Source organism: Thunnus maccoyii, chromosome 20 (assembly GCF_910596095.1).
Source record: "Thunnus maccoyii chromosome 20, fThuMac1.1, whole genome shotgun sequence".
NCBI classification, from domain to species: Eukaryota; Metazoa; Chordata; class Actinopteri; order Scombriformes; family Scombridae; genus Thunnus; species Thunnus maccoyii.
The window spans coordinates 23,677,097-23,691,287 of record NC_056552.1 but is presented as its reverse complement, the minus strand read 5'-3'; the positions used below and the strand labels follow the sequence as shown (position 1 = coordinate 23,691,287).

The window sequence follows — 14,191 nt, the reverse complement described above, 5'->3', positions numbered from 1 at the left end:
GGCTATAGACTCTTAGTCTTATTATGTCATGCTAATTATAAACTTATTATTCTGGAATTATCAAATTGGAATCATAAAGACGCTTCCAGTGAATCAGACACGTACGCACCTACATAACAGCACAAAAAAATAGTAAAGCCTTCATAGCCTGTATTGGATCATTATAGCTGAATATTAATCAAAGACTGAGAATAGCAATGTGGAAAAGTTTCTTTCTCTTTTTGGAGAGGATGGTTTCTTAGAAATCAAGTACTTTTCTAGAATTTAAAAAGTACTTCAAAAGAATATCAGTCTGTTAGATCAGGTAGTTGTTCATTCAGGTTGATTAAGAAGCAGGAATTCATCGTACCCCTGATGAAAGATGTATGAGGTGTCCCTCAAGCCTCAGCAAACAATGGGATAATAAGGAGAGGGACAAACTTCCCCTGGAAAACTGGAAGGCTTCCTACAGGCAGCAGCAGCAGCAGCACTAAATAGCTCTGACAAGGGGTCACATTTCCCACTGCAGTCAAATCAGAAGGGCTCCAAGGTATGAATAATGCTGGCTGATCTGTCTCCTCTACAGATTAACTTCATTATTTATGGTTGGCTAATCTTAGTGGTGAAGAAAAGACACAGCTGGAGATATCAATAAAAAATGTTATTTTTGTCTGTAAAGGGGTGATTAAAAAAAGAGTGAGAGGTTATAGACTTAACACTTAAATAAAAGACTTAATAAAAGAGCTATCTGGAAGACTGTGGACGGTAGAGGAAAAAACAGAGTAGCGGGGATCTCGAACCAACTTGAACCCAGATTAATACATTTTGAGGCCAACTTTAGTTTAAGGTTTTCTGATTAATCCCTTAATTTACTACCGCAATGATTTGACAGACTGTGCAGATGATACCTGCTAAAGATTACAGTATTCGAAGGCACATACAGACAAAGATCAGCAGTGACACATGAGTTTGTCATATCCAGACAGCAGTAAAAAACTGTGACAACAACTGCAGTCCATCTTTTCAAGGTGGTTTACGATGTGTTCCATCAAAGTCATCTGAAGAGTCTGCTAAGGCACTCAGCAACAGTAATGACCAAATCGTGTGGGCAACCCTGGAGCTCTTTCCACAAACATTGGCAACTGCAGTGCCGCTCAACACTCTCACACTAAATTCTCTGCCTCCAGGAGAGCTTTGCTCTGAAATTGGACATCCACCCACTTTTGAAAAAAGGAGATTATCACTCAAACAGGACGATTGCTGGCATCAAAATTGAGGTTATCTTAAAGCTGCGCTATATGCAATGTGAGAGGTCACAGTGTGAAAATTGTTTGGTCTACAGAATTACAGAAATACAGTAGCATGACGTCAGTAAACTGATCACAGCTTGCCAGTGCTCACTAATCTGCTTGGTCTCTCTGTGCTATACCAAGGATTACCAAATTGATAAGCATTTTAATGAGTCTCTGAATGAAGCACTCAGTCACTGCCATTTAGAATATTCACTTATAAGTTTTAATTCTTCACTTCCAAGGGACAGTAAAATGTACACACCAAGAGACAGATTTTCATTTTGGCAAAAAGGGATCTACCTGGTTTAATTTAGTGAAGGTTCCAATGCTTTTCTCTGCTCTGAACAGAGAAATATGTTGATGAGATTGGTGTACTTTTATACAATAATTCATTCTCAAAATCCATTTGTGCTTTAATTGTAACAATAAGTTATATGGTTAGATGGCCATGTCTAACATGTAAAACATAAGCTGTTGCTATTATTATTATTATTTTTTGAGCAAGTTCATACTTGACCTTTCTGAAAAGTATGTTACAAAGAAATGTAAGGTAAAAGGTCAACTTACTACCTTTCAGACCTTTTAACCACAATTTACAGTCTCCATTCAGAAAATGGAGCTGGCTCAGGTAACAACTTAGTGACTGGAGTTCTGTTGAATGAAAGCCATGAGATGTAGTTGAAAGCTCTGAAAGCTAGTGAGTGGACCTCTCCATTGGTTCTTCTAATCTTTTAAACCAGGTCACAAATATATAATTTTTTAAAAGGCTTAGTAGTTTCTCAAAACACCTAGTTTTCAGTAAATGTTACTTTAAGTCATAAGCAGCAGCAAGAACAGTACTTTAAGGCTACTTGGGGTCAGTGGGGAAAAAGCTGAAAACATTAACATATTATCACCTTATATGTTTATTGTAGCAAACAATCTGAGCAATATGGAGCAATGTTATCAATAGTCCAATATTTACATTTACTTTAGCTCAGTTTTGGTCTATCTGGCTGTTCAGCTAGGCACTAACTTTGTCTGCCTGTTATTTGGTGGTAGGCAGGTAGAGTACAATGGGTTTTTGAGAACTTTTTCACTAAAATAGCTGCCTGCTGCGGCGGGAAACGATTTTGATGACGGCCGTGAGAGTGAATCAAAACAGTAAAGTTGTGGGCTGTAAAACCAAAACACTGAGCTGAAAGATGTTAAGCTCTGTAGAGCTGAGGGGAACTGCAGAGTTGGGTGATAATTCTCCGTGGGTTGGTCAATACGAGCAACTCCATTCACATTACACATAGTCATTTGATTTATTGTTTATATAAAAATATTAGCGCAGCTTTAAAGGACCAGTGTGTAGGATTTAGTTACATCTAGTGGTGAGGTTGCAGATTGCAATCAACTAAATACCCCTCCCCCCTCTACCTCTCCCCTTCCAAGCCTGTGGCTACGAAAAATGCGAAAGGCCCTCTCTGGAGCCAGTGTTTGGTTTGTCCATTCTGGGCTACTGTAGAAACATGGTGGTGTAATTGGTGGGCTCTGTGGAAGAGGACCCGCTCCCAATGTAGATATAAAGGGCTCATTCTTAGGTAACAAAAACACAATGATTCTTATTTTCAGGTGATAATACACTAATGAAAACATACTTATGAATATTATATTCCATTTCTACCAGTATATCCCCCTAAATCTTACACACTGTATTGTTTTGCAATTGTTCTCAAATGTCAGTGGAAGCCTGATTTGTATTTACATGTATTTATGGACTGAATACTTCTACATGAGAATGAAGGTTTGTATTTCTCACAATAACTTATTCACACACAGACTTGTGGCAATGCAAGGGGATGTGCCACTCAAACAGTCCTTCTCGCAGTAAACCAATCAGTCAAACAGTAAGCCTCAGGCCAGGAAACAGCATGGTGCCTCAAAGCACTATGACAGCATTCTCAGGAAAATACACTCTGTACATACTCTCACAATAAAACCATCAGCTGGAAAATGGTCAACACAGCAGTAAAAACCCACAAAGAGAAAGGAGGCATGAAAACAAGCTCGAACGCAGTGACTGCCATAGTGGCTGCATCTCTCTTCCCTCTGCTAGGGTATCATTATCCACTTAATTTCATCCACCCGGGGTTGGTATAATGACCACGTTCAAAATCCCTTATCGAGCAGAAATTCAGACCTAATCGCAAATCATGTGAGTTCTTAAGTATCAAGTTAGTGAAACAAAAGAGGAACAACTTTTTTTTAAAGGGGAAAAATGAAAGAGAGAAGGAGAAGCAAAGAGGGAGATGCAGCAGAGCAGAGCAGCAGACTTACAGCTTGGTATTTAGTGGCCACCTCATTCTTTTCCTTGTTAAGTTGGGTGTTCTGCTCCTCTAGCTCGCGGACTTTTGAGAGGAGTCGGTCACTCTGCTCTATGGCTCTCCTCAGCTCCTCTCTCTCCCTCATCCCTGTCTCCTGTGTGTGAATGTGCTGCTGCAATGACAGAGATCCGACCTGGAATATAAGCTCACACACATGCAGAAATTCACACACACACATACACACACTCACAGTAGAAAGCCTGATATTTCAGCTTGGCTGGCTGGCTCGCTCTTACTTTTTTTACTTCTGTCTGGAGTCTGAATTGTAGCCCCTCTCTTTCCCCTCTCTCCTCCATCCACATCTGACACACACTCACCAACACTCTACTGCCTCTGTCGATGTGCTTTGTCCTCTGCGAGACATCTACATGCATGTATGAACAGACGCACATGTGCCCACATTTCCTCCCCTCTCTCCAGACTGACCTCCTGCTGGTCCTTTCTCAATAAAGCATTTTCAAACTATCTAATGTTTCTCTCTGTTGGCACTGAATTGTGGACCGATATTTGCTACTGCAGGCCAGGCAGGTGAGAAGCACTTTAAAGACGCAACATGTGGTACTTCAACATAGATATATCAATGTAAAATTGATATATTTACAAGTAACCCTATATCTCACACTTGTTGCATTTTAGTAGTAGCAGCGCCTCTCAAAGTTGGACTCCACAATCCAACAAATCATCACACTTAAAGCTGCATACATTTTTTTGGTCACTTCAGGGTAGCACAACAAGTTGGAAACATAACACTGACATATTATCAGCCCAAAAAGTTGTTCTTTTAGCTCTAGTTTGGTCTCCTCCAACTCCTGGGGGAAATATTTGACTTTTAGCAGCTAAATGCTCCACTATGTTCACCATGCTAGTGGCTAGCAGTTTAGCACACAGTGGATATATCAGAGCTTTTTTATCTAAACAGCTACTTGCTGTGGCTAGGGATGATGCTGATGAGAGCGGTGAGACTGAATAAAGTCTGTAAAACAAATAGCTGAAAAAGCTCTGTAAGGCTGAGGGAAACTGCTGGGTTATGTGTTAATTCTCTGTGGGTGTGTCACTACAAGTCATTTGTCCCATTGCTAGTATAAAAACATTGATTGTGCAGCTTTAAAGCCATGCGTTAGAATTTCAACATTTTGGCAACCCCCAGTGATAGTATCAAAAAAGACACTGTGGCTGATAACAAATCATGCTGCTGTAAACACGGGTCATTTTATGCTTAATGAAAAAACCACTAGCTTTTCTACAATTACTGTCTGTGCCATAAAGTGACCCAGCAGATTTATCCCCCAAAAGTTGATCTAGTAACACAGATTGTAAAATGTAGCACAGAGACCTGTAAGGCCCCCATTGTCGTCAGCCAGGGTCACCTTCACTTATAGTTACGATACAAATAATTATGTAAACTAAACACACAAAAAAAAACAGTTTAAAAAAAAAATCATTGTTAGTCTGATATACAGACCTGTGACAAATTAAAGGAAAAACTGGTACAGGTCTGAATGCTTAACCCTTATAGTGAGGGGATCTGGTGGCTCTGTTATGCGGTGGGGGGTATTTTGCTGGCATGGTTTGGGTCCACTTGTCCCCTTAGAGGGAATCACCTTTATCCTATGATGAAACATTTCTATCCTGATGGGAGTGGTCTCTTCCAGAATGACAATGCCCCAATTCACAGGGCACCAGGGGTCACTGAATAGTTTGATGAGTATGAAAATGATGAGAATCATATGCTATGGCCTTCACAGTCACCAGATCTCAACCCAATTGAACACCTATGGGAGATTTTGGACTGAGGTGTTAGACAGCGCTCTCCACCGCCATCATCAGAACACTAAATGAGGGAATATCTTTGGGAAGAATGGTGTTCCTCATCCTTGGCATTGATTCTACAAGTCTCTGGAAATCTTCTGAAGGGATGAACACCATTTTTCAAAAAGATTTTTTTTTTGATGTAACATAACACCTCTTAAAAAGATGTAAACAGGACCAGCAATAGCTAATGAGACAATGGCAGCAAACAGACCCCTAATCTTTTTCAGTGCTTTGTTGCAGAACTCCAGGTACAGTTACTGTAATAAAAGGCCTGGGCTGTATAATCTTTTCAAATATGTTCATGGTTTATTATAACCTAAACCTTATAGTTGATACCAGATGACTGTGGTTTGCCAAATAGGACAAGACAAATAATTCAGAAACATTTCAGCAATCATGTATAGTCTGAAAGACATGTGATGTGTTTTATGAAATCAAAAGCACTCCTTGAGCAGTTAACCCCACCACTCTGGCACTTCCAGCCAGTTAAAACAAACACTATGACATTCACTACATCACTACACTACATGGTACAGAGGCCGAAAATCAAAGGTGGAGTTCACCTGGCAGATTTTAGCTGTATTGTAAAGATGTTGTTGGTATGTGCAAAGGCTGCACTTTATTGCAGGGGAGAACTGGTCTGTGTCCTACTCCCTTTCAGCAGCACCTCACCAGTTGACCAGACCACATAGAACCAGACTCACAGGCTAAACAGAGGGCGGTCAACCCCTGACAGACTGATGTAAACACAATAATGTTCTGTACACACTGTGACATAAACCAAATCTAGAGTTTTACACAGGAATTCAGCTCATCATAAGAAAAAACTGCCTTGTCTCCCCATCATAATATCCAAGACATCTAATGGTGATTTCATTGTTTGATTTGTTTCTATGGAATATAGAAATATAAAAAAATTAAACCATGCATCAAATGGGGTTTTAAATCAACTTAAACTTAGTAGTATTCAGAGTCACAGGATGATTAAGATCAACATACATCTCATTTTCAACACAGACCTAAGAGCAAGAAGCATTCATAGTCAGACCATATAACAGCATGCAAGAAACAACGCATATAAAGCCAGACAACCGACAATCAAGCAACAAGAATTAATAAAAACAATTACAAGAGTCATAAAAATATCAGATGGCCCACAACTTTTGATTCATGTTGTCTTTTCCAGCTGCAACAGACAGGTTACATTTTTTACAGAAAGCCTTGTCTGCTGTCAACCCAAATTCCTAAGTATTCCAATAAGACAGTAAGAGTGATATGGATACCAATTAAAGTTTTAATGAGAGAGAGACACAAGTAGATGTTGAGAATACCATTTACTTGGTATTATCTGCATTTAAAACAAGTGTATGATTAAGAAGGGATATCTGGAAAGCCTCAAAGACAGACTGAAGGTGAGTAAGAACCAGAGAAAATTGTGTCATCGGCATAAACACAGACATTAATGTACTGATTAGGAAGAATAATGTTATTTCTATGATGTAGGTAGTAATGTCAGCAGGATCTCTGTGTTGTCTTCTTAGTCAAGGTCTTGCAATGGCCATGAACACCCAAATTTAATGCATCACACACAACAAATGACCTCAACATGAACACACTATCCAAAACAACTAATGTGTTTTGCAGAGAGCAATTTGTCAATTTTGTGTATTTACACCTCATGCCAGAGTCATCAGTCTTCTTTTATTTTCTCTCCACACCAAACAAGATTCTACAAGTCATTTTAGTTTCCTTCCCTGGAAAAACAGATGTGAGCTGATTTTCCACAGTGAGATCTGAAGAAGAAGAGTTTTAAAAGGGAAAGCTGTGCTACAGAAAGACAGGCAGAAGATACACACACACAAACACACAAACACACACACACACACACACACACACACACACACACACACACACACACACAGACACATAGAAAAACCTGTTGCTGCTTGAGTGCTGTATCTTTTGGAAAAGAGCTGTCATTAGCTCAGCTCTCTGAACCCCGACAGTGAGTTTACCTCTCAAAACTGACAAACTGTACAGTTTGTCAGTGGGAAATTAGACAGGGAAATGGGGTATCATCTTTCTTAAGTGTGCGCCGGTAATTGCCATGTTGTCCAAAGAGGATTTAGGACATTTGTGTGTTTTAACTGCCACGAGGATATGCCTGCTGACACACCTGAACTTCCTTTGCCTATAGTCAGTTTCAACACACAATATATTTACCTGTCAGTGCAGGATTTACCACCGCACTCAACATCAATCTGCACAGCAATGCCAAAAAAGCAGAGGAAGATAAATGTGACACATCAATGGTTCACCTTTAGCATGATCACAGGGCTCAACATCTTAAGCCGTTGCTATTGTTGAGAACGCACCAGCAAACCAAAATTAAATACTCTCTTTGTTGCAGCAAAATCCTCCTTGCATGATGAATGCGAGTTACACTTTTGCAAAGTTTTCATGTTTTGACTTGAAGCTCAGAATTGTTTGTTCGATCAAACCTGTAGCACAAAACAGACACACTGCACCTTTCCTCCCAGTAAAACAAACTTTACAACTTTCCATCTAATTCATGGCCCTGTGAAAACAGTTTCTAATGACAAGTTTTTTCACATTTTTCCTAGACAATGCAACAATTTCCCAAGTAATCCCCCTCTTCCTCTGATTCCTAACATTCCTAGTCTGAGAGGAGGCAACTGGGATATTAATCCCATGATCTCTGTCCTTTTCTTTTATTTGAACAGCTGTTCACCATCTCAACTCTTATTCACACCTGCAGCAAGGTTCAGATGCCACTGGCTACAGCCTCAGATCCAGTGCACATTATCCCAGGCAACATTCGCACCACTCAAACATTTAACATTTAACAAGCCAAACTACTTTTAAACAAATAAAATGAAAACGTGATGGTAATACCACAACCTTGCAAAGTCTGGACCCTGCTTCAAAGCTCTATACCAACAAAGTGCTTGCAGACTGTAGTTTGATTTGGACATTTTTCAGAGGCAGATCTGCCATGGAGGAAGAAATCCTCTTATTGGTTTAGCTAAACCTCAGTGAAGACTCACAGAGTGAGAGATTTTCCAGTACAAGTTAGTTTACTGGCAAGCTTGGATAGCAGAGTAAGTGATGCTCAATATACTCTCACTGACCAGGAAAATAGAACAGCCTGTACAGTGTAATACAATAGCACTAAATACTGCCTTTGTCAAACTTAGAATGATCAGTTGTGTGGGGTTGATAGGGGATTGGGTGGGCAATAGGATTTTCTTATGTTCAATGATTGGTTGCTCTCCAAATCAATAAACACGGAATTACAAAAAAAGTGCTATTTTGGTTGAGTTGGGTTTTGCTTGTTGGTAATTTTTAAGGCTGTGTTTATATATATATATATATATATATATATATATATAGTGTGAGATTTAACTTTAATCTGATGACATTATTTATGTGTTTTTAGATGCTTATAGAACTGGATAGTTTCTTACAAACGTCCAAACCATAGACTGTGAAAAAAATAATGGAATTAAGCCACCGTGACATCACCCATTGGTTTGTGGTGGACTGGTGGACTCCATGGATATAAAAAGAGAACTGGATACAGGAAGCACCGGGCTTTGAAGCCAATTCGACATAGTGGCCAAACCGTGTAATTACAACGTCACGTTATGCTTTTGGGCACAAAAAGACTTTTTCCCATAGACTTACACTGTGAAAGAGACGTCTGTAAATCAGATACATTTTTTTGAGCGTCACAACCCCCGCAAAATTTTCATTTGCGGGGTATCAGAATTTGATCTGTTCAGTCCGATCATATTTCAAAAATCTAGAAGAGCCAATTAGTTTTATTCCCATTCAAATCAGCAGAAGGGCTGAACCGGAAGTTAGATTTCTTGGCCGGCAGAAGTCTCTAGTGAGCATGCACCATGGGTGCAATGAGCGCACGCAGTATGTTTTCAGGAAGTGGCTTTGTTGGCTTCAAGTGCCACTGAGCAACTTTCATTGGAATGAATAGGCCCCTGCCTCTAATGCTGTATCCAGTTCTCTTTATATATCCATGGTGGACTCCTGTTTTGAAGCCTCAAGTTTGGCATTTTGACCATCGGCATCTTGGATTTTTGGAGCATTTGGGTTTACTTCCGTGCTGTGTGGCCCACTGAATATAATCGGTGGTGTTTTGTCCGCTGGCCCCGCCAGAGAGTTCCCGCTCGGCAACAGACTTTACATCGTCACAGATTTTTAACTCACTTTTCTCTGCTCTAGGAAAGTTTTACAAATATAAAACCTCCAAGGATTGAAAATTCATAATAGAAAGAGTCATAATTGACCTTGTTTGCAGTTTGAGGTGTCCTGTAAACAGATTTACAGACGTCTCTTTACAATGATGGTCTATGGGGAAAATGCATTTTGGAGGGCCCTCACTGCAATACCGCGAGAGACGACTAGAAAAAACTTGCTGCAAGGCTGAGTAATGGAGCCCTATCCAGCTTTTATAATACATCCATAGTGTAGACCTGCAGACATCCGCGACCTGCAGGCAATGAGTGTTACAGCTACAATTTTAAGTTTAAGTTTCATAGTAAAGTCCATCAGCACACCCTTGTGAAACAGATGACAACCTTTGTGACAAAGCAACTATTTGCACAGCTAGTTGGTGAACAACTGTACGGCTAGCTGTAGCTGCCTAGCTAACCACTAACCAAAAAGCCAGCCAGGAAAATGCCAGTGCCATCCAGTCTTGATAGCTCTCCCTGCCAGCTTGCAACTTTCAGTCAGACAGCTAACTCTGTTGCTCACTGGACAATAAGTTAACACAGTTTTTCTACATATGTATTTGTTCCATCGACTGCTGTCTCTACAAACCATGCCTCTTTTGTTGGGCACTATATATTCCAGCAAAGAACCTTATATAAAAGTTGATAGTGCAACACAGCTAACAGCTTAATATTATATACCCCAAGAGTAGGGTTATATAAAGTTGGGAGTTTACAGATGCTCAAAATGAAATCTTCTTCCATTCTTCTCTGTCATTATTATAACTTCTGCCTCTCAGCAGAACCCCATTGGTTGGACACATATTGTGAGGTTATCATTTTTGGGCTCAAAGTTCAAGAGACACAAACAGCAGCTTCAAAAAAGTATAATTCAAAGCAGCAAAAGTCATCTCCTGCAGGTGGCACAACTGTCAGAAGTTGCAGAAGTTAATATTTTCATCAGCATTTCTACATCTCCAGGTCTAAACTGCTTAAAGATGTTGCAGGTTGACCTGTGACTACTGATTCAGAGCTGAAGTCTGAAACTGCTTTAATTTCTGGTACTTCACATCAAACACTCTGTGTGTTCTTGTTTCTGTTCAGTCACTGTTCTGCATTTGTGCAGAACAACAGTGTGTGTACTGTATAACTAAAAAGTGCTTCCAGGTGAATGGACTGCAGGGTGAAGCATGGCCTCTGGCTGAACTCTGGATCCAGGTCATGGAGGAACGCACAGCCAGCCTTTGATCACTGAAGCACCTCACAGTTCACCAACACTCATGTGGTCGACTGGCTGCAGGTCCAGTACAATAATACCAGCTCATAAATCATATCAATGACATGATTGTTGGCAGGTAATTAGACTGGAGAGATAACTGTTGACATTATGAAAGCGGTGGACAGTTTCTGTTCTCTTGAGTGCTGGTTATTGTTCTTATAGGGCTGATTGAAATACCTGACATAGTTGGACAACAGTAGACAACACTGACTGTGGTTGTGTTGAACTGGAAAGACCTAAACATGACATTATCTGGAAATCACCGGGATTCCTTTCAATCTAACACCTTTCAAATTTATTATAAGATGAAACACACACAAAAGTACAAAGTATTCTCTCTGAAAGTGTAAAAATGACCCACATGAAGTATCATCAAAGGAGAAAACCATGTAGCTTTTCATGTCTTTGTTGGCTGACCCAGCTGTGTGTATGTGTGTGTGCTGCATATGTGGATGGGTGTGAAAACACAGAGGGAGACAAGAACAAGAGATCAGACCAGACTACTGAAAGAGCCATCATGGTCTACAGTGGAGAGAAGGTAATCAATGTCAAAAAGTCATACATCTGAAATAGAGAGATAACAAGCCGACATGCACTCTACAGCAGTGAGTTTGACCTACACTGGATACTTGTCTATGAAATACAGGATACAAGTCAGTGTTAAGGAGGTTATTCTTGAACATAGTGGTTCCCAACTCTGTCAGGGGTTGTATATGTCTAAAAGATGTGAGGAGTTAAAGCAAAAAGTGATTTCCCCTTCTCAGATTGTTTCATCAGTTATTTGTAAAGGACTAAAGAGGTGAAATTAACCAGTATTGTACAAAACACAGCAAAGATTAGCAAAATGGCCAAAATATTAGCAAATTTTAGGTAGGGGAATTGAGGTTTTTCTTGCTTCTGACTATGGTAGCCATCTGGGGACACCTTACATTCCTCTTGCCACATTAAGGCTGTGCAGACAAGGTGTGTTTTTATTGATCTTGTACATTGTGTTAACTGACACTAAGCATTTTAATTTTCCTTTCTGCACGACCAGAACTTGTTATGTTCACATTGAGTGGCCGTGACATGTTGCTCAGACTGAACGTAAGCACAGAACCCCCGGTCGCTTTTGTCCAGTCCAATATAGTTTATTCAAACAAGACAATTGCCTACATCTACAAAAGTAAGAAGAAAACAAAAGAAAATTATGCAGCCACAGATGATTAGAACACACAGACAATACAATCTGTCTGTTCTAATGCAAAGTTCACTTTTATATCACACACACATATATATAAATATATATTGCACAGTACTGTGTATATATATACACATTACTGTGCAAAAAGATTCTTATCCATAATGCAATACCATCAGGGAGTCATCTGATCAGACCCAAATGTATTCTGCAGCATGACAACGACCCAAAACATACAGCCAGAGTCATAAAGAACCAACTTTAGCGATAACAACAAGGAGTCCTGCAACAGATGGTATGGCCCCCACAGAGCCCTGATCTCAACATCATGGAGTCAGTCTGGGATTACATGAAGAGACAGAAGCAGCTGAGAAGCCTAAATCCACAGAAGAACTGTGGCAACTTCTCCAAGATGCAGGAACAACTGACCTGCCAAGTACCTGAAAACTGTGCAGGTGTACTGAGGAGAACTGCTGCTGTTTTAAAGGCAAAGCTGCCAAATATTGATTTCACTTAGGTTTCCGCTGTTTACTCACAAAAAGTTATATATATAGCTGTAAGAGCATCTGAAAACAGTCCAACACAAAATTTTAAAAAATCACAACTCAAGGTTCAATCGCATCTCACATGATAACATGTGATCATACAGTATATGAGTTGAGATTGTAATCTCTGTGTCTGTTCAGGGCAGGACTTCATCTCCATCACAACTGATCAAACTCCATCAGCTGACAAAGGCTGTGAGACACAGTTGAGAGCTGCAGGAAAAGCTAGTATTACATTTCTTGTTGTTGCTGTTTTGGTCTTGTACTGTTCCAAGATTGAGAATGAACTCTCACTGTCAATCTGAAAGCGTTGGATCATCATGTGACACTAGAATCTCCAGGGAAACAAGAGATAAGGAAGCTAATGAAATGGAAAAATAAAAACATTTCTAAAAGTCAAATTAACAAAATGTCCAAAGAAAACTTTTTAAAAGTCAGTGTGTTTACATAGCCATGGCCATATGGACAGTGGACCAAGTGACTTGCAGATATTTATTAGTCTGTAAGGTCAGTGTGTGACCCTCCTCTCAGCTATACCTCAAATCTGTCGGCAAGCAGATACAATTTACTGTTTAAGTGCTTTCACCCTGTCTGATGCTTGTCTGTGTTTGCATTCTTTTGCAATGTGTGTGTGTACGTGTGTGTGTGTGTGTGTGGGAGAGAGAGAGAGACAGAGTACCATAACATATTTGCAATCCTATAAAACTGATTTACAATAAGCTGGAAGTATAAGAATTATACTTATCCAGAAACACAGAAAACTGACAACTTTAACAGACATAGATACTGCATGTCACCAGTACACACAGTAACCACATGATCCTGTGCACTCTGACGCCCCCTATTGAATGAGGACCTCCTCTTTCTAAGAGGAGTGGGCCTTCAGTGAGGAGGAGCCCTGGTGTCTGTTACAGTAATGCAACATGCTGGAGAACAGTGACAGACAGAAGCAGACAGAAGCAGACTGGAAGCATTTGTACGGAGATGAAGAATAAAGGAAATAGGACAGAAACACAGAGAAAGAAACGAGAGAATACCACAGAGAAGAGGACAGCAGGTTTCTTACGTGTGCCAGAGGTCTGCTGTGCAGAGCGATGGTGGGTCTGTATTGGTGGAAGTCAGTCTGGATTACACACACTCTCTTCTCCATCCTCACAGCTCACAGCCGCCCATGCTGTCTTCACCCAAGTGGGCTCTGGGGAGGAAGTGAAGCATGTGCATGTGTGTGTGCTCTCTTGAGGCTGTGGGAGTGTATATGTGTGTGTTATGGAGCGAGAGAGGGAGAGGCAGAACAGATAGGGAGAGAGGTGGAGGGTGGGTAAGCGTGTGTGAAAGTGTGTTACGCCTGCTACCTGACCCTGAGAGGAGGGAGGGAGGTGACGAGCAAAAAGAAAACACGAACGAGCTTGAACAGTCCCCCCCACATCCCACACACATACACACACCACCACTGTCTGACGGCAGTGCAACAAAGCGAGACAGACTGCAAGCCTCACCTCA

General features: G+C 40.4%; 1 protein-coding gene across 3 annotated transcripts in view; it reads right to left on the bottom strand.

The window, feature by feature from the left end:
* Positions 1 to 13,951, bottom strand: part of LOC121886466 (putative uncharacterized protein MYH16) — a 59,746-nt gene extending 45,795 nt beyond the window's left edge. For 2 of the 3 annotated variants that reach the window (XM_042396450.1, XM_042396452.1), the window contains exons 1-2: positions 13,758 to 13,951; positions 3,576 to 3,734 (exon numbers count right to left, since the gene is read on the bottom strand). In XM_042396450.1, the coding sequence (XP_042252384.1) occupies positions 3,576 to 3,734; positions 13,758 to 13,841 (243 nt within the window). In that variant the 5' untranslated portion in view covers positions 13,842 to 13,951. The remainder of the gene's footprint in view (positions 1 to 3,575; positions 3,735 to 13,757) is intronic. The other variant, XM_042396454.1, reaches the window with a different exon arrangement.
* Between the last annotated feature and the right edge of the window lie 240 nt (positions 13,952 to 14,191).